Below are 23,742 nucleotides of genomic sequence, written 5' to 3'. Positions count from 1 at the left end.
AACAATCTGGATGCCTCCTGAATAATTCAGGCACGGCTTTAATCTTATAACAGATAAGCCGAGAAATCAAAGGCAGCCTCCGATTTTCCAGCAGCAAGACCAGCTTTAATCTTATAACAGATAAGCCGAGAAATCAAAGGCAGCCTCCGATTTTCCAGCAGCAAGACCAGCAGCCTGCAAAGCCGCCCAGTTCACATCATTAATACCGACCTCATAATCCCAGTCCTGGTGCGGGTCCGCATTCGGTAGAATCTGCCAATAAAACCAAGGGATACCAGCAGCAGTAATTGACGAAGCCCAGTTGTCAATGTTGGAATCTCGAGTGCTCGAGCTGAGTGCACTTCCGCCATTGCAGTTATTGTTGGAAGCATCAGTGTAGCACGATCCCCACTCCTGCATGATGAGCTTCTTACCGGCATCCTGGGCCTTGGTCACGTACGGCTGTAAGGCGCTTGTTTCAAAGTCCCCTGTGCCATATGCATGAATTGCAAGCACATCAAGAGCATCGCAAGTAAAATACGGATCCAGGAGAGAGTTGGCGAGCCAGGCGCCGCCTCCAGTTGTGACCAAGATGCCCGAATTTCCAGCAAGATTATATTTGATAGCTTCGGCCATGGTGCATTGCCATGCGGTCAAGGCATTGGGGTTTTCCTACGTCTTTTGTTAGAAATTTGATCACATTTATGGCAATGATGGGCATACCTGGTCATGCATTGCTTCGTTCTGAGCCTCAAACGCGAAGATGTACTCCGAGCTTTGGCTCCAGGTCTTGCCATTGGCAGGATTGACGTGGGCAAGAACATGGGCAATCCGCTCCTTGAAGTACTCAATTGCATTGCTGTCAGTGTAGAAGTCGCCGGTACCATACCACTGCCCATAGAAGTCATTCGCGGCCTGAAGAGCATTGTAGCTATGGATGGAGATGAGAAGCTTAATACCATAGCTGTTCGCCTTCACCATGAAGTCGTCCAGGCGGTTCAGCACGGTATCATCCCAGTCATCCGGACTACTCCCCTGAAGACTATTGAAGGAATCGATTGGAGTTCCCTTCACAGTCCCCGACTGGCCTGTTCTATTTGTCAGTCTCAAGTCAAAACAATGAATTAGAGCGGGAAAGTCTACCATCAAGCCATACTCGCAGCACCTTCACACCGGCACTCTGCAGACCAGAAAGAAGAGTCGTTGACTGGCTATCAGTCAAGCCAGCGGCGTAATAGAGATTGGACGCGGAAAACGAGTTCGCGGCCAATGTCACGGATAAGGAGGACAAGCCGTACAAGATAGTAGTAATGGAGAACAATCTCATCATGAAGATTTGGGCTTATTGTTGCAAGGATGAAGAGTTTTTCGTGATTTTGAAAATTATCGCTCTATTTCCCATTGTTTATATCCCCCCAGCGCCGGGTCTATCATGTAAGAGGCATCTGAGTTGCAGGCGGATAAAGGCCCGAATCAGAAGATGTCTGCAGATTAGCACATTCCATCAAATTTCCCCATGTTCCGCACCAAGCTATACTGGAAATGGTTTGGCAAGGGTACACGATTGTCGAAGAATGGCACATTGGGGGTTTCACGTCCGGGAGCTAGAACGGAGTTTGGAAAGCCCGTTAGGACCACTTCCCGGGTTGGGCGATGCAACCGAAACCAAGGTGACACCGAGGCCTAAGTTATTCGCGCTTCATGTGTACCCCATATTTAGGAACATGCTAGGCAATGTGGGATTGTTAAACTTTCTTCAGCAAGATGCGGAGAAGTAAATTCCGGGGTCATGTTGTGTACCCGACAGAAACCCTTGCTAGGCCTTAAAGATCACGGCTTCCCGTTCTCGTTGCAACATATTTTCAAGTACAATTATTTGAGTGTAACATATGACATCAAGAAGAGATATTCCAACTAATGAAGCGAACATTTCTTAATTCCACCATACTCATATCTCATGGCACAAGACCCTGGCCTACAGAGCATGCTTAGGCAAACGGAAGCCCAGATACGGCAGATACTTCCCTGGATGCCAGTAGATGAAGAGTGCAACGCAGGGATAGATGACCAAGGCGTCAAATACGTACAAAGTCCACTCATGCGTATTGAGATATCCTGTCACGCCTTCGGTAAACTCCACTAAACGGTAAATTGAACGGACCTGTCGGAAGTCGTATGATTATTAGTGGAAAGATCTCCTTCTGTGTCTCATGGAACACTCACCAAGATCAACAAAGTAGTGAGGTTCACCACACGCAATAATGCTGGCCAGTGTTTTTTCTTCGCAACCCCATCGATGACGTAGTCCTCTTCTCCAGACAACTCATATCTCTCATGAATAGTCTTAGTAAATTTTTTCGAAGTGAAATTGAACCGGACAGCAGCCACAGAGAAGAGACCAAAAGCAATTAGCTGTACAATAACACCAGCCTGGGCAATGTGCTTCCCCCGATTGAGCTTACTTGCTCCATCTGGGTCACTTGCATCAACAGAAGAGATCATAACAGCTCCAACCAGCTGGAGAAAAAGAGCGACAACATCGAAGCCCACAAAGAGTGGTGTGATGAACCTGGGGGGCACCCAACACAAGCGCAAGGTTCGTTCCTCACGGGGAACAACCAGAAACAGGATTCGACTGAATAGGATATAACAGCAAGCGGCCATGAGGACTGGCGCGAGAATGATGAGGGAGAATTGAAGGACGTAGATGGGCTTATCGGTGACGTTCTGGGTCGAGATACAACGGCCAATGTAGCCGACTGCCTCCACTGTGAGCGGTGTTAGCATGAATGTCGACATAAATTATTAAAAAGTAGCATCTTGCTTACTTGCTGCAGCAATGACCATGACAACCCAGACCCAGGATTTATATCTGATCCATTGCACAAAGGTCAAGAGAAATGCGATGCCATATAGCACAGCCGCTACGATGGCGACTGCTAACGACGGGTTATAGCGGTAGAACGAGGCATTGCCGGTATTTTGGAGGGAGCGTTCCTCAAAGACCATGACTTGCAAATCTTGAATGTTTTGGCTGGGGAGTTGTGTGGAAAAGTTGAAGAAAAGTGCTGGGTCAACACAGCGGAGCGAAGATTCGCTTATTTATCCCTCGCTCATAGATCGGTCTGTTAGACTTAGTATAATATTGATATATCGGGCGGCAAGCCACAATAATACCACAAACGGTGGGCACTTCGTCTTCTCAAGCGGGAGACCAGGACGACCAGGACGACCAGGACGCCATTGATGTCTTTGATCAATTGAGAAACGCGTTCTGGCTAGGCGCCGCACCCTGGGAAGCTAGCATCTTTTAAGGCCTATATCTACCGTGAATCAGCAACTAAGCCACATCCCTGACGAAACAATTCGGTGTTCCGAATGCCGAGAGCACAAATTGCAAGTCTTCTGCTAGCTTCATTTGTCCATATTCGTCGAACCCACGAAACAGATACCCAATTAGGAAAAGCGGCCCCATATCAATGCCGTAGCTGGTCACCAATCAGCCTTCAGTAGGCTCCACCTCTGACATGGCTGAGCCTCGCGGGTCCAGTCGCCATCTGGATTTCTCTGCATCTCTGGGAGATCTCACGATTGTTTTTACCCCTTTTGAACCCCAGAAGGGTTTAAGAGAAGTGAGAATGAACTACATGATCGGATTGATGACCAAATATGCCTTTTTACGGTCGCCCGAGCAAAAATTGCGAGAGTTGTCGAGAGAGGCGGATCAAGGCAAGTCCCAAATACTACTAGCCTTATAGCGCGATTGATAAACCCCAGACTTGGAAACCAATAATCTAATATAAGTATCTATGGGTTAGTGTGACCGTCTTAACCCGGTCTGTTCGCAATGCAAGCGAGCGGGGAAACCGTGTGGTGGCTATCGCGACGTGCCGTCGTTGCTGTTCCGCAACGAGAACGACAAGACGGCCCGCCGGGCAGCAGCGGCAAAGGCTAAGTCAGAGGCTCGTCGCAAGCTTATGGATAGCTCAGAAAGTTCAGAGGAAGGATCGAACATATCCACATGCAAAAGCAGATTGGACTCGTCTTCATCGAACTATGTAGCCCAGCCAGACAAGACTCAGACGGTCTTGGTACCCCCGATGCCAGCTGCAGTCCCCTCTACTGTGGAGGAAATAGGGCTCAGTTTCTTCTTCAATCGGTTTGTAAGTGCTATTTCGGGGCTTGCGGGAGATCTCCCATATGGACTGGAAAGTTCTCCTTTCCTCAAGGCCATTCTCAAGCAGTCGCCCCTGCGCGATGCAACGGTCTCGGTTGGACTAGCCGCCATGTCCAATGTCAGTCAGGACCGAGCGTTATCACTAACGGCTCGGGAAAAATATGTGGCGGCCATTAATGTCGTTCGGAGGGCAGTTGAGAACCCAGAAAAGGCGAATGCAAACCAGACGTTCCATATAATCGTGATGCTGAGTATGTACGAGGTATGAGCTCTGGCCCACATGGCTTCCTGCACTGCAGACCATCTCCTTCTGAATAACTGACTGAATACTTGCAGATGGTATGTTGCGCGCCCAATGAGATCGATTCATGGACAATCCATCTTGACGGGGTGGCGGCGCTAGTCAAACAGGCCAGCTTTAACGATGCGCTAAAATCCGTCAACCCACGCCCACATCTGCAGTATTATTTTATTTCAATTATCAGATATTTCCTGGTCCAAGGAGTCATGCCCTCAGAGCTGCTCGATTGGTCCCCTGATCGCATCCCCGGTGCCAAGCCAGATCAGTTTCCCACGATCTGCCTGGTCGATATTCTCATTCGCTTCATGAAGCTACACTCTTCCATTCGAGACAACCCAGACCCTGATTCAAGGTTGGCTGTAAGCTCTGCTCTGCTTTGCGAAGCAGAACTAGAAGCCTGGGAAAAAGACCTTCCAGAGAAATGGAAGTTTTCGTTGAAGCAGTCGAATGACTTCCAGCGCACGTTCAACGGCATGTACATGATCTACAACGATGTGTGGGCGTCGAGAGACCTCAATCATTACTTCTGGGCGCGATTGAAGGTGAATGAGATGATTTTGCGTCATATATCGAGGATACAAACTCCAACGCTGAGTGATATCCAGCAGCGACAAAGAGTACTGGCCATGATTTCGCTGATGGCAAAATACATCTGCGCTGGTGCAGCGAGTCAAATGGGGGCCTTTGGCTGTGGAATACCATCTATGGGCCTCACAAATCTGCCACAGCTGCCACCGCTGAATGGCGTATTTATGTTGATGTTCCCTTTGGCAGTTGCAGGAGGGGCTGTTGGAACTGGTGACGAAGTCCATGAGTGGGTACTTGGGACGCTTCAGAAGATCGGGCAAACCATGGGCATTCGGCGAGCCTTGGAGATGATACCCACACTGAAGCAAGTCCGTGAGCGTAAAATGAAAGAACTGAACATAGTGAGATGAGAGTAGCTCCGAGAACAGACAAGTATAAAAAGTCGAGGAGAGAAGTACAATACTTTAACCATTGTCTCGGATGTCCCGCTAGTCCAGATTAGGTAATACTGAAGCTACCATCGACGCGGTCAGACGCGCCTCCTTCGCAGCTGCATCTTCGCATCCTCGCAACTTCTGGACCTCACCAATTAGATTCGTTCCAATACACATCCAAGATGGCGCTTGAGGATGAATGTAAGGCGACTCCATCCACGCGCTTTCTATCGCATTAGCTGACAAAAATTGGGTTCTAGGGACGTGCGATGCCAACGATGCGCTTCAAATCACGGTCGTGCAGCCTAGCGAGACGAAGCCGAAAACTCTCTCGACCTTTCACCCTCAGTTCACCTACCCCATTTTTGGAGATGAAGAGCAAATTTTTGGATACAAAGGCTTGATCATCCGTCTGCGCTTTGCCGCCCATGATCTCCGCCCTCATGTTCACATTTCCTACGATGATCGATTTAAGGCGGTTGGCGACATTGCTGCGACGGATCTTCTTGGCGCTTTGAAGGAATTCGTTCCGGAGGGTGAGTCCTAATAGAGCACAGATGACCATGAATACATTAGCTAATGGTGAGCAATCTTTCCGAACAGAGGCCTTGATCAATCTGCCCGACTATGAAAACGCTGTCCAGGAAGACTCCTACGCAAAGGACTTTACACCTCCCGGCAAGCTGGTCTATAGCTACGAGGCGAACGAGAGGAACTATGAGATCTGGGCAGGATCTCTCGCGGATCCTGATGTGCGATGCATTCTTGACCGCGCGCAGGTTCTGGTGTCATTATTCATCGAGGCTGGCACACCATTGGCGACTGACGATCCAGAATGGACTCTTGAACGGTGGACGGTATATTTTGTGTGAGTTTTCTGGTCGTGTTCCAAGGCCTGGTAGGTTCAATACTGACAGACACAGATACGAGAAGGTGACACCCCCAACGCCAACCGCCTCATCCTACTCCATTGTCGGATACGCCACCACCTACCGTTACTGGCTATACCAGCGAGATCGCTCCATTACGCCTACTGTCAAAGATGACGCCTTTCCACCTCCCGAAATCAAGCTTTCAGAGCTCCCATCACGTCTTCGCATTGCCCAATTCCTAATTCTCCCTTCACATCACCGCGCGGGTCACGGCACACACCTCTACACCACCATCCATGCCTCGTGTATTGCAGATCCCACAATTATCGAGCTGACAGTAGAGGATCCAAATGAGAGCTTCGACGCTCTTCGTGACACGGCCGATTTCTGTCTCCTGCAGCCCGAATTTGTCAAGCGCAAGGTCAACCTCAACCCCGATCCCAATGGGGCATATTCTCGCAAGCAGCGCCTTCGCGCTGTTCCAACCGCGGAGCTCATCCCTACCGATGTTCTACGCGACATCCGCACATCATTCAAGATCGAGGCTACTCAATTCGCACATATCCTGGAGATGTTCCTTCTTAGTCAGATTCCCCCAAGCCACCGCTTGGCAGGCGGCGCCAACCTTACACGGCTATTAATCAAGAAAGCAAAAGCCGACGATCCTAACGATCGGAGGTACTACTGGTGGCGCATGCTTACCAAACAGCGGCTTTTCAAGAAGCACAAGGAACTGCTGCAAGAATTGGAGCTAATCGACCGGGTAGAGAAGCTCGACGACACCGTTCGAAATGTGGAGGAGGGATACGAGATTACTCTTCAGGCGGTTGAGGGTCGCTTGCCAGGCGGTGCTGCAGACCAAGAAGCTCCTGCTCCTACAGGCTCTCGTAACAAGCGCAAGCTTACCATTGAGGATGACGAGGACGAGGATGAAAATGGAAGCGAGGCAGCCAAGCGCCCAAAAGTTTAGAATGAAGGCTCTAATACGGAGAACATTCTTTAATGGCTAGCTAGGATCCTTGGGAATCGGGAGAGGGATACATGCCACTATCTGATGCTAAAACCTTTTAATGCTCCAACCATTTGGCAATGAATATCAGATGTTCATTCGATAAGGATATAGTAGACACAAAAATCCGTGCAGAGAATTGCATAGATGAGAGGGCTTGCTGAAAAAATAGGGGACGAGTTGAGGTGGTTTAGTGATTAGCGCTTGGAAAGCTCTCCAAGTAAGTCAACCTGCAAGGAGCCCCGATGGGCTGGGCGTTCGGCACATCATTTTTTCCGGCATCAGCCTCCATCACAGCTGTAGCGGAGCTCGGGCGCAACCACTACTATCTTCCAACAACCCCGAATAACTACCCCAGGCCCCTCCATTGGGCTTATTCGCTGATTATTCACTGACTTGCTCGCCCTCTAATTGCGAGTCTGAGTCCTGCCCGCACTGATTACTGCTTGCGCACTACCGATCGTCCCTCCCACCTTCGCGCTTTCCACACCGAATCACACATCACAATGGTATCGCCCAATTGTCCGGCCTACATTCAAAGTACACGCGCTAACTCATCTTCTTGCCAGTTGCCTCTCGGCCTCCTTACGGCCGCACAGGGCCACCCGATGCTGGTCGAGCTGAAGAACGGCGAGACTCTAAACGGCCACCTGGTCACCTGCGACAACTGGATGAACCTAATCCTGCGCGAAGTCGTACAGACCAGCCCCGAGGGCGACAAGTTCTTCAGATTGCCTGAAGTGTACATTCGTGGCAACAACGTACGTCTCTTCCCACGCAAGGGCGATTCGATTCGATTCTTTGCGCAACGCCCTTCCTTAGCCCGTCACTAACGACTCGCTAGATTAAATACCTCCGTGTCCCCGACGAGATCATTGATATCGTGAAAGAGCAGCAACAGAATCAACCACAAAACCGCCGCGGTGGTCACGGACGAGATGGGGACCGTGGGCGAGGCCGCGGCGGCCGTGGTGGTCGGGGCCGGGGCCGGGGTGGACGTGGCGGTGGTGATCGCGGTGGTCTATGAGCGATGTCCGAAGATAAATGACTTGCATGGTTGAGAAACTAAGATGAGGAAATGAGATACCCTGCAGCAGAGAGTGGGTAAGGTCACTCGCTGGGAAATCCCCGGGTTGGACGAGCATTGGCCGTGGCGTATCTGGCTCTGTATTTTTCAGTGGGAACATGGGTTTCTGGATCGTTTGTGGTCTACGAATATTACATATTGAAAACCCAGACAGCATTCTTTACGTGGTCTCCGTAAAAGTAGACATCACCATGCCAAAGGGTCCCACGAGACATATCGATCCCAGTCACGTGACCATGGTCAAGTCTCGTCGGATTATCGCCGCGACTTGCATGTGTCTCCGAATCCACGGAGCAGTTCGACATGTCACGGCGGGTGCTGGTTCTTGATGGACTCTGGTACTCGCTATGTCCGTCATTCAGCCCATTGACTCTGACTCGTCCCAATCCTCTATTAAAGCAGCGAAAACCAAGCTCTCGACCAAACCCGCCGCCAGCTTTTCTTATTGCGACGCCGCCGCGGCATCGCTGCTACAGCAGCAATGCCAGCAAAATTGATGGCCGCGCCCGATTCGAGGACGAGCTGACACTCGACGATACCAATGATGCACCTCAAACTCTTGCCAACACCATCTCACCACGGAACGAGCTTCGGGAGAACGAGCGTGATGGCTTCGATCCCGAGTACACATCCGAGACCCATCGTGAGGGCCTGGACCTATGGTTACCGAAGCAGAAGAAAATAATGAACAAAAGCCCCGGCATCCCCCAATCTGCCGCCGGAAAGAGCAGTGACAGTCTGGAGACACTTTTACAAACGGAAATGGCCAAGAAGCCTAACATCACGTCTGCGACAAACATGTTACGGTTGTTAATACAAGATCGAGGTGTCAAGCCCTCGGCGCGGCATTATAAGGCTCTCATACTGGCGAACTCGGATGCGTTGCATGGTTCACCGATGTTTGTGAGGAGCCTGTTGGAGGAGATGGAGAAGCAGGGAATTGCGGTGGATTCGGGGACGCTGCATGCTGCGTTACAGGTATATCAAACCCCCGAATTGAAATGAGATTTTTATGAAGAGTTGACTTTCTAATACTTGATTCTGATTTTTCAGGCACTCGCTGTACATCCAGACTTCTGCCTGCGCCAGGAAGTCCTCCAGAAATTACGTGACCGATGGCTTACGCTCAGCCCGGCTGGATGGCATTTCGTGGTTACGGGACTCCTTCGCGAACACAAGTTCGAGATGGCCCTTGAACAAGTTGCCCTGATGCAACGGAAAGATATTCATGTTGAGGATTGGTTGCATAGCTCAATGATCTACCATCTCTGTGACTTGGGCGAATTGGACGAGGTGCTTCGCCTGATGCAGGTTCGAGTCAGCCAGGGCCACGATATGACGTCTCGACTATGGATGCATGTGCTGCAGACTGCAATTGAAGCGGAACACTATATGATGACACGTTTCGTGTGGCGACGTATGGTCGAGCTCGGCTACCTCCACCCGCCGACTGCTGTGTGCAGCGAGGTGCTGAGACTCGCTGCCGGCGTCAGTGATGTTGAGATAGCAAATTCTGTGTTTCGCCATCTCACAAGACGTGCGCTCTCCCCGGCTTTGGAAGATTACCAGCAGCTTGTTGTGGCCCACGTCGGCGTGGGCGACCTCCCTGCTGCGTTTGGAGTCCTTTGTACAATGCACGAAGCTGGCCTGTCTTTTGATCAGACGAGCACCCAACCCATCCTCACGTATATGATTCACAGCAAGACGGACCGCCGAGAGGCTTGGCAAATTCTCAAGAGATTGCAAAATGAGAAGCACGGCATTCCTCTCGCAAGTGTTCGCGTCATTGCCGAATTATGTGAACACGATGCCCAAAATGACCCGACGGTGGTAGATGACGCCGTGGGGTTCTACAATGAGATCCACACGCTCTGCCCGCAAGGTGCCGATCTCCAGGTCTACAATGCACTGATTCGGATGTGTCGCACGGCGGGCAAACGGGAAGCCGGCATCTTCCTAGTCAAAGAAATGGCCACTCTGAACGTCATCCCGGATGCCAGCACCTTTGAATCCCTCATTCTGATGTGCCTTGATGCGGGTAACTATAAGTCTGCGCTCATGTACTTGTTAGATCTGTCCAAGCGGGAGGCGACGGTCAATCCAAAAGTGAGAGAGGAAATCCGGAGTCTTTGCGCGCAATCGGTCAGCGAGTATGCGCTGCGGCTGCAGTATCACCCTTTGATTCAAGGTAAGGAAGATACGACTTTCTCGGATCATACCACCCAGACGCCTCCAACGCCCAACCCACCTCGCAACCCTCGCCCCAAGCTTGGCCGTGAGGAGAGAATTGCCTATAACAAGGAGCGACGACAGAGGAAACGCCGCCGGTTGGCACTGGAGCGACTAGCGGCAGAAGGCAAAGTAAGCCCAGATGCTAGGAATGACCTAGAATTAGAGGGTTCTGAGGATGAGATGGATGAGGTGGATGTAGATGAAGTGGACGAGGTGACCGAGGGGAAGAGCAAGCCGAGCTCTACCTCATCCAAGGCAGGCGAATAGCAAGCTCGGCGTTGCATCGGGAGATTTGCTCGCCGCTGCTGTTTCGGCTGCATGCCGATGCAGGTGCATGCAGCATCGCCATTTTCATGTGTCCCGGATCGGATAGATGAAGCGGGTGTCTGTTGTGCGACGGAGATGATGGCTTCGTGCGACAAGGACCTTGCCGGATATCATCATTTTTGGCTGTACTATATTTCCAACCCATCAATCCTGTAAAAATTTGATCATGAAATGACCTGCAGAACCACTCGTTGCATCCGTTGATTCCTGGCATTGCCGAGCTTGGCGATAACCAGGTTCAGATTCAGGTTCATGTTCAGGTCCAGTAGTTAAATGTTCGTGGCGCTAACCGTTTCGAATATCCGCAAGCCCCAGTTGACCCGCCATCGAACGCCACGAACCACAGGGCTGCACGCTGCTCTCGCTCGCCTTGTTCCATTGCTCCACTGCTCCAGTGGGGCCCACTAAGCCCCCAAAATAGCGCGAATCGCCTTTAAACGGCTGGGGGGACGATCGCCCGTTCGAACCTGTCGGATAGTGAGACTCGGTAGGAGCGTCAGACAGGCCGGCGCTTTCAGGGATGGCTACTGAGCGGGTTGGGCTTTTGGTTTGTTCCTGTAGGTTACTCGATCAGCGTCATGTACGAACTCGTTTGTCATTGGTTGATTAAGGTTGGTTTATCCCCTGAGGATGACGATCATTCGGTGGACCGGGAGAAAGGCAATGAAGTGAGTGGTTGGAGTTGTTTGGAGTGGAGTCGGAGGAATTAAAAGTGGGTTGACAGTCAAGTCCAAAGGGAGGAGGAGGAGACGAACAGACCAGGACTGCCCCCCTCGATTCGGCTGCTTCTTCCAACCTCCTGTAGCTCTTATCTTTCACCTCTTCATCCTCTCACTTTGCTCTCCCGTCTCTCGATTATATAACACCCCATCGCTGCCTTCTTTCCATTCCAAATTGTACATTACCATCCACCCCTTTCCACTGTCTATACAGTACTCCCTTGCCAATATCAACCATCGCCACCACCATGCAACTCACCTCTCTCCTCCCCGTTCTCCTCTCCACCTTGAGCCTGACCAGCGCTCTCTCCACCGGCCAAGCCGCCAACTGGACCGCAACCAACTTCCAACTCGAGTGCTCACCGGGCGGCTGTGCCTATCGTTTCAATATCAGCGCGCCCGCCTCCGAGAACGCGCCTAGTTTCAAGACCTACTGCGAGGGCCTCACTCCCAATGCCACGGCTTGTGCCAACAACACGATCATCGCTGCAGTCAGCCCCTTGGCCAACCCGACGTGGAATGTCAAGGTCCAACACGAGTGGCATGTCATTGAGGAGGAGTATAATTCCGAGGCCACCTACTGGCAGGCTGGCAGTGCCAATGTCACCGAGACCTCCAAGGCCTTCCTCATCAAGCCCGACGTGTTTTACGGCGTCGCCTAAGTGACCCCCTTGTCTGATGGGTCTTTCATTTCTTTCTGTCTCTTTCTTCTCATGACTTGTCTTCTTTCATATGTTTGGGAATGGGAGACTTGGAGTCTTCCGGCGTTTTTGTAATGTGATGGCTTTCTTTCGGGCAGATCATCCTATCTGTCTTTTCTTCATGATTGGCGTTTGGGAAAGGATGAGCCCTTTGAGAGACTTGGAACTCGGTTTGCGCCTCGGGCGCGTTCTCTCCTTACAGCAAGTGGAAAAAAGAGCCGGCTCTGGGACGGAATTTTCTTGTACATACGGCATATTCAGATTGTACAATATTGAAAACTGATCACACCTTTAACTCGCCATCTAATTCATAGATGTACCTGACATTTGATGTCTCGCAGTAGTTTCCGCGCTAAAATTAAGCCTCCAGCCCATCTCCGCGACCCTGTGACATCATCGGCTGCGCCCCAAGCGGCCAACGACCAACAAACAAGTTCCCGCTTAGTTGCAACACGCCGTCATTCAAAGCTCATAGAAAGCTCAACAACGCTCTCTCCTGGTCAGTAATTTGACACACGAGTTGATCCAATGACCTAGCTTCGCAAATCACTCGCGAGCAGAGTTCCTCGACTCGCGCAACATGGTACAACCCCTGGTCTTCCCCATATTCGGTGGGAAAACAAGACACTAACCCAACCGCCGCTTCGACAGTCCTCAATCCTCCGGCAGATCGTGGCAGGCCCACGCCTTCAACATCCAGAAGCTGGCCTGGATCTGTGCTACGTGACCGATAACAGTAATATAACCCCCCTCCCTCTGTCTGGCCAGACTCCTCTGAGAGACACTTCCTCGTCCGCCTCGACTAATACTCCCACCCCCAACTTCCCCAGTCATCGCAACGTCCGGTCCATCCGCAACATACCCGCAACTAGCATATCGCAATCCTCTCAATGAGCTTGTCAAATTCCTCGACTCCAAACATGGCGAGGACTGGTGTATCTGGGAGTTTCGTGCCGAGGGCACCGGGTATCCGGATTCCGAGGTTTACAATCGCATTCATCACTTCCCTTGGCCGGATCATCACCCGCCGCCCTTTGCGCTGATTCCGAATATTATGGCCAGCATGCGAAATTGGCTGCATCGACTAGACCCTGAGACTGGGGACAAAGGCACAAGCGAGACGACTGCACAGAAGAGAGTCGCCGTGGTCCATTGCAAGGCTGGCAAAGGTCGCAGTGGAACCATCGCGGCGTCGTATCTTATTAGCCAAGAAGGCTGGAAAAAGGAGGATGCACTGCAAAGGTTTACGGATCGGCGGATGCGGGTTGGTTTCGGGAATGGGGTGAGCATCCCCAGTCAACTGCGATACGTCGGGTACGTCGACCAGTGGGCGAATCAGCTGGAGAAGCGATACGTGGACCGGCCAGTGGAGATTCTGGAGATTCACATATGGGGACTACGAGATGGCGTCAAGGTTGGGGTGGATGGATACGTGGACGAAGGCAAGAAGATCAAGAGTTTCCACCTGTTCCATCGCAAAGAGCGAACCGTCGTCGGTGCTAGCGATAACAATATAACGCCTGCGTCCACGCCCATCTCCACGCCCTCGCAAGATCACCTCAGCAGCAAAGGAACCTCGCCAGCTCCACCGATCAGCACATCCGCAACCATGTCCCCACTCGCCTCGCAATCCGACTCATCAAGCTCCATGTCCGAAATATCGCGCCGCGCAACAACAACACACAACCTCTCCGCCGTGATATTCCGCCCCAACAAGCGCATAATGCTCCCAAACTCAGATGTAAACATCGATCTCGAACGACGCAGCAAGGCCTCCTACACAGGTTTTGCCATGGTCACCTCGGTGGCGCACGTGTGGTTCAACGCGTTCTTCGAAGGCGGCGCCGAGCACGACTCGGGCGTGTTCGAGACGGAGTGGGATGCCATGGATGGCATCAAGGGTAGTGCGAGGAAGGGCATCCGCTCGTTCGAGCGGTTAAAGGTTGTATGGCGGTATCCGGCTGAGCACGATGCACGGATGGATTCGTCTATGGCTGGGAGACGCATTAGTGAGCCGAAGCCTGGGGAGCCGATTCATGAGAGTGTTCCTGCGGACTGGAGGGGGAGAAAAGTGGTGAGGGTGAGGACGTTGGGGACACGATGAAACAAGAGAATATCCCTCCGTCTAAGGGCCAGGATACCTCGAAAGAGGATTCCCAGACTGGGTCTAGCACGGGCTCAACGTTACTGGCTGTTGGTGCTGGCTCGCTACATGCATTAGAGCGGCAACTTGGATTGCGCAAACAGACTGATGAAAGTAAGGATGTTAGTTTGGCGGGGAGTGATGATGAAGCCCGTGAGCGGACGGATGAAGAAGGGCGAGCGAGGAAAGCGAAGGTTGTGGAGGAGAATGGGGATTTGGAGGGGGTTCAGTCTTATTATTCTAGAAATGGGGGCGCACAAGGAGAGAAGGGCGATGGAGGGCAAGGAGGCGAGTCTAGGGAGTCGTGAGTATGTTGATATCGATGGAAGCTGGAAGTATACAAAAATTTCCGATACCCATGCTTTGTAGACCTCGGAATATCAATGGTCGTTCTCTTTATTTTTGAAGTCTATCCATGATTGATTCATCAGTATTCCATTGATGGAAGAAACGAAAGACGAGTGTATATACAAGGGAACGGGTAGCTATTCCCGTCAAGTGATAGTTTCTTCCGTCGGCCATCTCAGTCTAATCGTGATTATTACATTGACAGATGTAGTTAATAGTAACCAGACAGCCGTCATCCTGGTGATAAGAACCACACTTTTTACAGCCGCCGATATTGCAGATGTTCTGGTAGTCATTCCAAATGTTATTACCACTGAGCCTGCAATCGTCACCCTGGAACGAAGATGCCGCAGCCTCGAGTCTGATCACCCCAGCAGTTCTCCCACTACAGAGGCACAATTAGCAATAGGTTGATTGTAGGAGTGTTAGCGACACCCAGTCACGTCTAACATGTGTGGCCCAACCTCACGACTACTTTGGAGTCGCAACATGGGACGGAGTTCTCCGTCCCTTTCTTGTTGAATAGCAATAGCCCCCGTGGTACGTGCAAGGAGTACTAGTCGAGGTTCCGGATCCCGAATTCTCCAGCTCGCTTCCACTTCTGCCAGCGCCGCTTCCAACCCAGTATTAACTAGCATCCTTGGATGGCCTTCGTGTTCGAGAAAGGACCAATGTACCGGAGCTCAACCTCTCGACCTCTCTTCATTCTCATGAATTCTACTCACCTGCACCATGGACATGGATGATTCCTTGACTCTCGAAGCTGCCTTTTCCAGGGCCTTTGTTCATGCGTGCTACCCCGGTGAGCTGTCAAAGATCCAGGAATCCCTCGCCAGCGGGCGAGTAACTGCCGAGGATCTCGATAACGGAGAAAAGGATTGACTTGCCGCAGGATGGCATGAGTCCTTATTATCTTGCGGAGAGACCCAAGATTAAACCTGAGTATCAAATTGTGAAACACTGTGGGGCAGATTACCCAGAGGATATGACCACCGGAATCTTGAAACTCTTCAGTGCCTTAGAAGACGGTGCCCAGTATAGCACCGGCGGACAACTCTCGGGTTGCACTACTCTGTTTGTCATCAGTCGCAAGGGGATCTATGCAGCGCACTTTTTTGAAAATGTCTCCTTCGACGCTGACTCGGAGTGGCTGGAGTCATCGAAGACGGGAACGAACGAGGAGATATTCCAAATAACCGTCATCGATATATTAACGAACGGAGGAAATTATCAACCCAAGCTAGATGCGAGCCTCATCGAAGATGATTATGTCAAGGCCTATCTTTTACGCCCAGCAGAGGCCTAGGATGCTGACAAAGGCGGTTCCTATGCAGCTCAATGGGACCAGATCCGGAGTCTTATCGGTAATCTGGTACCAAAACTCCAAGATCAAACACGCTGGACGGATATGCCGTACGTGGCGTTGGATAAAAACGATCCCAGACTCAAAGATGACGACACAACCTTCGGAGTTAACCTCTTCAAATATGACCCAGCTCATAACACTGGGAGACGCGCGAGGAAGCAACTAGCCATGATATGGTTTGAAGACGACGAGGTGCCGTACCATAAAGATCAATGGTGAGCGCTAGGCGGTTCATTGGATTACAGGAAATGTTGTCACGTTCTTCTGTGAGTGTGTGAGCGAGAGCGAGAGCGAGCACGCGCGTGGTTCATGAATAGGTCGCTTTTCCACGGTCATGTTTAGACCTAAATATACGGCATCTCTACCCTTAAAGTACACTAATCGCTAAGGTTAAGAATACTGGTTCATGCCAAGTCGGGACGCAAACCCTCTGAATGTCCTGTGGGAAACCTTTCACCGAAAAGAACTCGATGTTTTAGTATATTCTTTTCGAGTCTCAGTAGAAAACTGAGTATCGAAATCTACTAGTCTAGCAAATCCCAAATTAGTTTCAATTACGCATACGCCGGGTAACACTCGCACAATGGTGCTTTCCTGTCATGGTATTCGTTTGAACCTCATTTACGTTTTAGGTCAGATTCACCAACATGAATCTGGACTTTCTCTCTTTCTTCGACAAGAAGATAAGTCGATGACAAGATGACACAATCTGCGTGCGGTCTTCCCCTTTTGACTACAGAGAATGATTCCATTGTCAAGGGGCATTTCACTCAAAGCTTTCACCATGGAATAACATATTCCCTCCAGTGTCCTTCAGTATCGGCCTCTTTGAACTTCTCAATACCACCAACAACACCGTCTTTTCCCACCAGCCAATCACCCATTTCCACTCGTTCAGCCCACTTTTCCAACACTTTGTGTAGGTATGAGCTACGTGAATCCCAAGGTAAATATCCACTATAACCACTAAATAAATCCGAATGATATAGTTGATCAGGCCAGCTGTACGGAAAGAATGGGACACCATTGCTACTTCGAGCAAACCCATTGCTGCCAATGTTGAACGGTAGCAGGAGTCGAGTCTTGTTGCCAGATGACCAGTTGTAGGTTTCGTGGACTGGTTCAATGTAGAAACCAGTGGGGATGTTCGAGGCATTTCCGTCGGGAAACCAGGGCCGACTCCAAGGTGACTTGTTCTCCTGATCCCCTCGAAACAAAAGTAGAGGGAAACAGGATGTCGCCTGACCAGCCCTTAAACGTTCTGGAAACGGGTGGTTATTTCGGCGTTCAGCAAATGGCTGATTTATAAATTCGTCCGAATTTTGGAGTCGGATGCCAGGGGCAATATAGCGAAACCTGAGTTGGCGGCCGGGAAGAGCCGACAGAAAGCTCCCAGTAAAGGAATCCAGTTTTGTGAACGAGGCGTCAATTACTGATTCGGAATATGGTAGAGCTATTTCTTCAAAGCTTGGATTTTCGAGGCCTTGTTCATGGCTCGAACTTGAAGGAAGTCGAGTCTCGATAGCATCAAGAAGACGGGTAAAGGCACTGACAGCCCTCTCAATATCCATTGGGGTATGTTGGTGAATCTCCCATGGGAAAACTCCGAACATGTCGTCCAACTTTTCCTTTCGACGATCAGAATATGTTGATATTTTGCCCTCATCGATGATGTCTAGATAGGCTTGCAGAATATGTTGTAATGGGCGCCATGCCCACCGTCTCATATCAAAGAAGACCATATCGATCCAGTCTGGGACGAAGGAAGCTAGCTCGGTTTCTTGATCAAATCTATCCGGCCTGTGAGTCTTTTTCTATTCTAAATTCAAGGAAGCTCTAATGGGAATCTCTCACAATATACCGACTTCTTCATCACTCTTCGTTCGTGTCGAAGGATACAGCCACACAAAACGATCACCCCACAATCGGAGAGAAGAGTCTTGGAAGAGTTCAGGTTTCCCATGGAGCGCTATTAGGTAATAGAAAAGATGAAAATCTGATGAAGCGTCGAAAATAATAGCTCTTGCCGACCGCAGGAATCTGATTAAGTTCGGGTTTAGGCGAGATGCGAGATCGAACGGAATTGGGGACGACTCTTCCCACCAGGTCTTGGACGGAACGGAAGCGACATCTCGTCCGGCTCCAATCCATGCACGTTCAAGGATCTGGTTGTGAAGCTGGGCTGATAAATAGGGGTCGAATCCGGTCCTCGGCATCTTGGGTGGATAAAAGATAGATTAAGAGGGGTGTATAACCAGGGCGACACGCGGTCAGAAGACAACAGTTTTCCTGAACATTATTGAGCGATGCGGAAAGAAAAGGGGAGGCGAGGAGTGCAAGGAAGACGTGAAGAAAATGGCACGACGAGGATGCAGGGCGAAAGACCAAATCTACAGTGGGAGATTTAGGAACTAGAGCTAGACTGGAAGTCTTGAAACTAACCCAGAGAGGCAATTCATAGATCATAGGTCCACCGTTTACAGTTCAAGTCGAAAGTCTTGAAATATTCTAACATTCCCTCTCATACAAGATGTAAAATACAAAGATGCAATGCAACTCAATCATCTATCTCACCAATTCTAAATGAATGCTTTCTACAAAGGCACAAAGCCCTCCATGTGCTTCCGCGACTCCTCGTCCTCCCGACGCAGCCGATCAGACTTCTTCCGCTCATAAACCGCACGCACGACCCGACGAAGCTGATCCTTGCCCTGGGAGAAATTCGCTTTCGCCAATCCCACGACAGAGTCAATCTGCTCGGGCGTGTAGATAAAGTTCCATGTGGACAAGAAATCGTCCACGTCGGGGTCAATTGAGTTGGGTTGGGGTGCAATCGGGTCGGCTGGGTCTTTGGTTTGATTTTGTGATTGTTGAATGGAATGGGCTGCTGCGAGGGGTCGAGTCTTGCGGGCTGGAGGGAGGTTAGGGGCGGAAGGATTGGGGATGAGAGGGAAGTAGACGACGGCGATGCCAGCTTCAGGTCTCATTAGGTGGAAGTCGGACTCGGAGTGGTCTTCGGCGTGGTCGGGATGGAAGAGACGCTTTGAAGGTGGGGGTTCGTCATTTGAGATGCGCTCTTCTTGAGTGCCGACCCAGACATTGCAGTATCCAAGATCCGAATCAGCAGCGCTTTGGGGACTGTTTTTATTCGATGCACCTCCCTGGTGATTCTGTGACTCGACAATCTTCTGGTTGGCTTGCTCGCCTGCCATGTTCTGGGGCTCACGCAGAGCCTTTTCCGTCTCTGCCAGGGTCTCGGTTGCTCGAGGCCAGCCTGCACCGATGGGCCAGCCCTTGATGCCCCGCTGTCGTGCGTATCCATCCACGACGGAGAGCCAGTTTTCTTGTTTTATGTCGGCGGAGGCATCGAATGCGACAATAACATCCACATCTCGGCCGGGTCGAATGAGCGGGTAAATGGGCAAGTTGTTGCTCATGCCAGCATCCATAAGACGCAAGTGCTTGTCCTGGAATATAGACTCTGGACAAGAAGCCGGCAGTCTGTCTTTCATGCCCATGACATAATTTGGAATAGCCGCGGGATCAATAGGGTGCACTCGAATGAGATCCTCATTCTTGCCCTGGATAAGACTGTCGATTCCTCCAAATCCAGCAAGACCTTTGACCAAAGGTCGAATCTCCTTGTAGTAGTGAGAGAGCGTTGCACAGAAGGCACTGCCCCAGATTCCCATCAGCCCAGGAACCCGCAACTCGGGAATAGGGTAGACGTGGGAAGGCATCTCATTACGCCCGTCATTGAAGTGCCGTCCCAGCGCCCATGTAGGAATTCCAGCATTGAGTTCCTCACAAAAAAACTCGTATGGAGTGAATTCAAACCATTGGAACCAAGACTCCCGTTTGGCTTCTTTCATCAGATCTTCCGGCATTTGATGTCTATCCTTTTGGACCTCTTCAGCCAATACAGGAATCTCATGGCGAACCGCCGTGTAGATAGGCATGGGATGCGCACCATCCAACAAATTGACACGCTGGTTAGAGATCTTAAGATCCCGATCGCACACGCCTAGCTCTCCACGAGGAACCAAAAGTCGTGCGGCAAGCAACATACCATAAATGTCTACTAATCCAAAGTCCGCACCGGGGTCTGCTTTCAGCTTCTCAACTAAGCCACTGAGGAGAAACTTGTTGGTAGGCGCGGTGGTTAGCAGATTAAGTGCTGCTGGTGGGAAAGCAATGTGCACACCCAGCCGGTTTTTCAGGTGATCGACGAGCTGATTGAAGTTTCCATCGGCGAGAGAAGAATGGTAAAGAGTTTGTAGCCAGCAGCTACCGCTCACTCCGGCCGTATATGTCACACAATCCCACAGCCCGGCTTCCTGAGCTGCCAGGTAGGACCCGGTTCCTGCAACCAGGGCGCGCAGCCCGCCACCAGAGCCGCACATGGCAATGACTGGGATATCGTCGGGGTGAATGTCCTCTTCAGGGATATCCAAGTAGGAAGCCAATGCTTTCCTCGTCCGGTGCTGGCGGTTCTTTCTGAATTCGAGCTCCTCCTTGCAAAGGTCACTGCTCACTCGTACCTCGGCATCCCTCAAGATCTCCGGGTTGATATCTGGATCATGCGACTCCTTCCAAATTTCATCTGCTAGCGACCCCGGTGACATTGAAAGCTCCCGCTGGAGTTTTTGAGCCGTAGCTGGGAGGAATCGCGCCCAATCGGGCATGATATGCTCGGTAATGTTCCCTCCTAGGTCTCCCCAAGATCCAGCTCCAACAGTATGTTTGACATTGTCGAGCTTCTGCGTGAGCTTGAACCATACGGAATCCTGGTCGCTGTGTTCGGGGCTTCCCTTTTCTCGTGAAGGATCGCTCCGAGACTTGGAATTGGCCTCACACCAAGCAGGAGTGGTCGTAAAGGGAGCGCTCTGCGGAATGCGTCGATTCCATTCCCCCGCAGTGTATGCAGCGAGGGCCGCAGGAGGTACTGTCCATCGAAGGCGTGAGATCCTCGCGGCGCCCATTTTGGCGAGGGGCGAGCGCGACGAAGAAGCTGCAAGGTGCATGCAACAAGCTTGGCCAGCTCTGGGCCACCATTGGTTCTTCTTGTACTGTAACCCTGCCGCGGGGAATGACGACATGTCATGTGACACTATTGAGCGGAACCACAGACGGGCCGAGCTACTGACCCTTTTGGGCCTAGCGTAAACACCCGTCCGGGGCGGAGCTTATCGAGTCGCTGCGGCCAAACATCCCTCGTGGACCCCCACACCTGGGAGACATGACATGACGACTCCTGGCGACTCGGCCCGGTATCTCTTCTGCGATTGAGAACATGGTGGCCCCCAGGAACACCGCATTTGCGGAGGAGAGCGCCGAGGTAGAGGTGCTGTACGCCAACCTCGAGAAGCTCAACCGCCTCACCAAGAAGATCCAGGGCTCCCTGGTGCGCTTGGAAACCAGCGGAAAGGTTGTGAAAGAGGCTATTGGTCCTATTTACAGCAATACCCAATCACTGCAGATTACCAACAGCAACATTGACAAGGTCAACGATGCCATTGACCGTCTGCGCCAGCCTCTCGATGCGAAAAGCCGCGAAGAGGGCATCATCCGCGCAGGGTATGTCTTAAGATGCTCCAACGCAATGCAAGCCCGGAGATACTAACTTGACTTGTCTATCTAGACCAAAGATCTCTGGTCTGTCGCAGTATCTGTCGGCGATGAAACGTGTTGAGAAAGCGCTGGTCGACCTCAACACGACGAACCTTCGGTCGAACCAGAAAGCAATGTCCGACTTTAACGCCCTCATCAGTACAGGAAGCAACATGTTACAAGATACTTTCAAATCCGAATTATCGCAGCATGTCACACCTATCGAGCCGCTACACTATCTGACAAAAGGTATCTGCACCGGATACCCCGGCACATTGCGAACGGACAACGCTAACTCCAGCGTGTACAGAACTACCCTTCCCTTCCCTGCCCGAAGAAACTATCTCACAACTGGCACAGCTGTGCTCGGCAATTGGGTCAGCAGCGATTCATGGGCCTCAGCGAGGAAAAGGCGAGAGTCCTGCACTCAAGATATACTCAGACGTACGCGGGCCGTATCTCACCGCTAGCCTCCAGAACCTGTCGATCGCATCGCTCAACACCGTCAAGCGACGCCCGACAGATGGCCCTTACAAACAAGGTACGAATGGAATTGGGATTTATTCGAATGCCCTGGAGGGTTTCATTGTCGCGGAGCATGGGATTATCGTGCAGATCTTCACCGGGGATCAACAAGGCCTTGTTCTCCAAGCCACCTTCCTCTCGGCAATGGGGGAGTACTCAAAGACTCTACGTGAGCTGAACCAATACATCAAGGCCAACTTGATGACGGATTGCTTCTTGGCATTTGAGATTATTGAAATTGTGACTGCAATGTCTTATCGCATTGATTCCAAGACGGCGGAGCTCAAGAGTCTATTGATTGAGGCTCTACGACCAGTTCGTGAAACTGCCAAGTCATCGCTTTCGGAGCTTCTAGAAGAAACCAAGCGCAAAGCTGCCACTGCCCCTCTACCCCCAGACGGCGGCTCTATACCTCTTGTTGACGAGGTGATGAGCTCCTTGTCTACTCTGACCGGATACTCGGGGCCTCTTGCATCTATCTTGACATCACTTGGAGATGGCAATTGGCGCTCCAATTCGAACACTGCGGGCACGGCTCCTCTAGATGTTGGCCCCGACAGTGGCACCTTGTTCTCTCACTTCATTCTGGACATGATCGAGGCTCTGATGAACGCATTAGAATATCGCGGCCGAGGATTCCACCGATCAAAGGCTGCGCTTGGTGTATTCTTGTCCAACGTGTTCTGCATCGTTGATCGATCTATCCGACAAAGTCCCGAGCTAGCACGTTATCTCGGTGCACCAGATAGCATCGCCCGAATTGACAGCTTCCGCAAACGTGCGACATCGACATATCTCGATGCGTGGAAGGATACGTCACAGTGTCTGTTGGATGTGCAGTACACTTCCCGAACCGGCGCACGGCCCAGCTCCGGGGGCGCGGTGGATTCCAGCGCAATTGTCAAGAATCTCTCGTCTCGCGACCGGGATGCCATTAAGGAAAAATTCAAGACGTTCAATGCGAGCTTCGATGAGATGGTGTCTCGGCACAAGAACCTTCATATGGAGCGAGAGGTACGGTCTGTCCTGGGCCGAGAGCTGCAGGCTGTTCTGGAGCCGCTCTATGCTCGCTTTTACGATCGTTATGTTGAGATCGACAAGGGTCGTGGCAAGTACATCAAGTACGACAAAGCCAGTCTTGCAGTGCAATTGGCGCAGCTGTCTTAGACTCTGCGCTGCACTGTTGCACCCATAGATTTTTTTTCTCTTCTATTTTATTTCTTGCTTTCTAGCGAAGAACGAGTAATACCATAATCCAATGGCGCCAGATTCACATGTTTTATCTCTAATTTCATCAGCCCATCTCACAAAGGTAGTATACACGTGACTCGCCCCACGCCAACCTTGCGATAACGTGATAAGCCCCGCTACACCCGATGATCGC

At 51.2% G+C, this 23,742-nt stretch overlaps 11 protein-coding genes across 11 annotated transcripts; 7 read left to right on the top strand and 4 right to left on the bottom strand.

The window, feature by feature from the left end:
- Nucleotides 1-111: 111 nt before the first annotated feature.
- N7458_008579 (uncharacterized protein) lies at nt 112-1,306 on the bottom strand (the record flags this gene model as incomplete). Its single annotated transcript, XM_056911961.1, has 3 exons — nt 112-651; nt 703-1,067; nt 1,123-1,306. The coding sequence occupies 3 exons, from the start codon at nt 1,304-1,306 to the stop codon at nt 112-114; spliced, it is 1,089 nt and encodes a 362-aa protein (XP_056764787.1).
- Nucleotides 1,307-1,954: 648 nt separating this feature from the next.
- Nucleotides 1,955-2,988, bottom strand: N7458_008578 (RTA1 domain-containing protein; the record flags this gene model as incomplete). Its single annotated transcript, XM_056911960.1, has 3 exons — nt 1,955-2,140; nt 2,203-2,747; nt 2,808-2,988. 3 exons carry the CDS (start codon nt 2,986-2,988, stop codon nt 1,955-1,957), a joined length of 912 nt encoding a protein of 303 aa, XP_056764786.1.
- A 518-nt stretch (nt 2,989-3,506) lies between these two features.
- Nucleotides 3,507-7,261, top strand: hat1 (histone acetyltransferase catalytic subunit HAT1; the record flags this gene model as incomplete). Its single annotated transcript, XM_056911959.1, has 7 exons — nt 3,507-3,611; nt 3,798-4,418; nt 4,493-5,357; nt 5,519-5,620; nt 5,680-5,955; nt 6,023-6,287; nt 6,343-7,261. 7 exons carry the CDS (start codon nt 3,507-3,509, stop codon nt 7,259-7,261), a joined length of 3,153 nt encoding a protein of 1,050 aa, XP_056764785.1.
- A 545-nt stretch (nt 7,262-7,806) lies between these two features.
- N7458_008576 (U6 snRNA-associated Sm-like protein LSm4) lies at nt 7,807-8,327 on the top strand (the record flags this gene model as incomplete). Its single annotated transcript, XM_056911958.1, has 2 exons — nt 7,807-8,061; nt 8,145-8,327. 2 exons carry the CDS (start codon nt 7,807-7,809, stop codon nt 8,325-8,327), a joined length of 438 nt encoding a protein of 145 aa, XP_056764784.1.
- A 363-nt stretch (nt 8,328-8,690) lies between these two features.
- Nucleotides 8,691-10,886, top strand: N7458_008575 (pentatricopeptide repeat protein; the record flags this gene model as incomplete). Its single annotated transcript, XM_056911957.1, has 2 exons — nt 8,691-9,365; nt 9,441-10,886. The coding sequence occupies 2 exons, from the start codon at nt 8,691-8,693 to the stop codon at nt 10,884-10,886; spliced, it is 2,121 nt and encodes a 706-aa protein (XP_056764783.1).
- Nucleotides 10,887-11,913: 1,027 nt separating this feature from the next.
- N7458_008574 (uncharacterized protein) lies at nt 11,914-12,327 on the top strand (the record flags this gene model as incomplete). The annotated part of the gene is made up of 1 exon (XM_056911956.1): nt 11,914-12,327. The coding sequence occupies one exon, from the start codon at nt 11,914-11,916 to the stop codon at nt 12,325-12,327; it is 414 nt and encodes a 137-aa protein (XP_056764782.1).
- A 579-nt stretch (nt 12,328-12,906) lies between these two features.
- N7458_008573 (putative phosphatidylinositol-3,4,5-trisphosphate 3-phosphatase) lies at nt 12,907-14,811 on the top strand (the record flags this gene model as incomplete). Its single annotated transcript, XM_056911955.1, has 3 exons — nt 12,907-13,102; nt 13,197-14,440; nt 14,497-14,811. Coding segments are annotated over 3 exons (1,755 nt in total), but the record flags the coding sequence as incomplete, so codon positions are not given.
- A 944-nt stretch (nt 14,812-15,755) lies between these two features.
- On the top strand, nt 15,756-16,163 carry N7458_008572 (uncharacterized protein; the record flags this gene model as incomplete). The annotated part of the gene is made up of 1 exon (XM_056911954.1): nt 15,756-16,163. The coding sequence occupies one exon, from the start codon at nt 15,756-15,758 to the stop codon at nt 16,161-16,163; it is 408 nt and encodes a 135-aa protein (XP_056764780.1).
- Nucleotides 16,164-17,002: 839 nt separating this feature from the next.
- Nucleotides 17,003-18,439, bottom strand: N7458_008571 (uncharacterized protein; the record flags this gene model as incomplete). Its single annotated transcript, XM_056911953.1, has 2 exons — nt 17,003-18,014; nt 18,078-18,439. The coding sequence occupies 2 exons, from the start codon at nt 18,437-18,439 to the stop codon at nt 17,003-17,005; spliced, it is 1,374 nt and encodes a 457-aa protein (XP_056764779.1).
- Nucleotides 18,440-18,817: 378 nt separating this feature from the next.
- Nucleotides 18,818-21,205, bottom strand: N7458_008570 (putative phospholipase A2 (PlaA); the record flags this gene model as incomplete). The annotated part of the gene is made up of 1 exon (XM_056911952.1): nt 18,818-21,205. The coding sequence occupies one exon, from the start codon at nt 21,203-21,205 to the stop codon at nt 18,818-18,820; it is 2,388 nt and encodes a 795-aa protein (XP_056764778.1).
- A 311-nt stretch (nt 21,206-21,516) lies between these two features.
- Nucleotides 21,517-23,525, top strand: N7458_008569 (EXO70 family protein; the record flags this gene model as incomplete). The annotated part of the gene is made up of 3 exons (XM_056911951.1): nt 21,517-21,800; nt 21,865-22,082; nt 22,144-23,525. 3 exons carry the CDS (start codon nt 21,517-21,519, stop codon nt 23,523-23,525), a joined length of 1,884 nt encoding a protein of 627 aa, XP_056764777.1.
- Nucleotides 23,526-23,742: the final 217 nt, after the last annotated feature.

Source organism: Penicillium daleae (assembly GCF_028827525.1).
Source record: "Penicillium daleae strain IBT 16125 chromosome Unknown utg000007l_segment0_segment0, whole genome shotgun sequence".
Taxonomy (NCBI): Eukaryota; Fungi; Ascomycota; class Eurotiomycetes; order Eurotiales; family Aspergillaceae; genus Penicillium; species Penicillium daleae.
The sequence above is the reverse complement of the archived record's forward strand: the minus strand, read 5'-3'. Positions and strand labels throughout refer to the sequence as shown.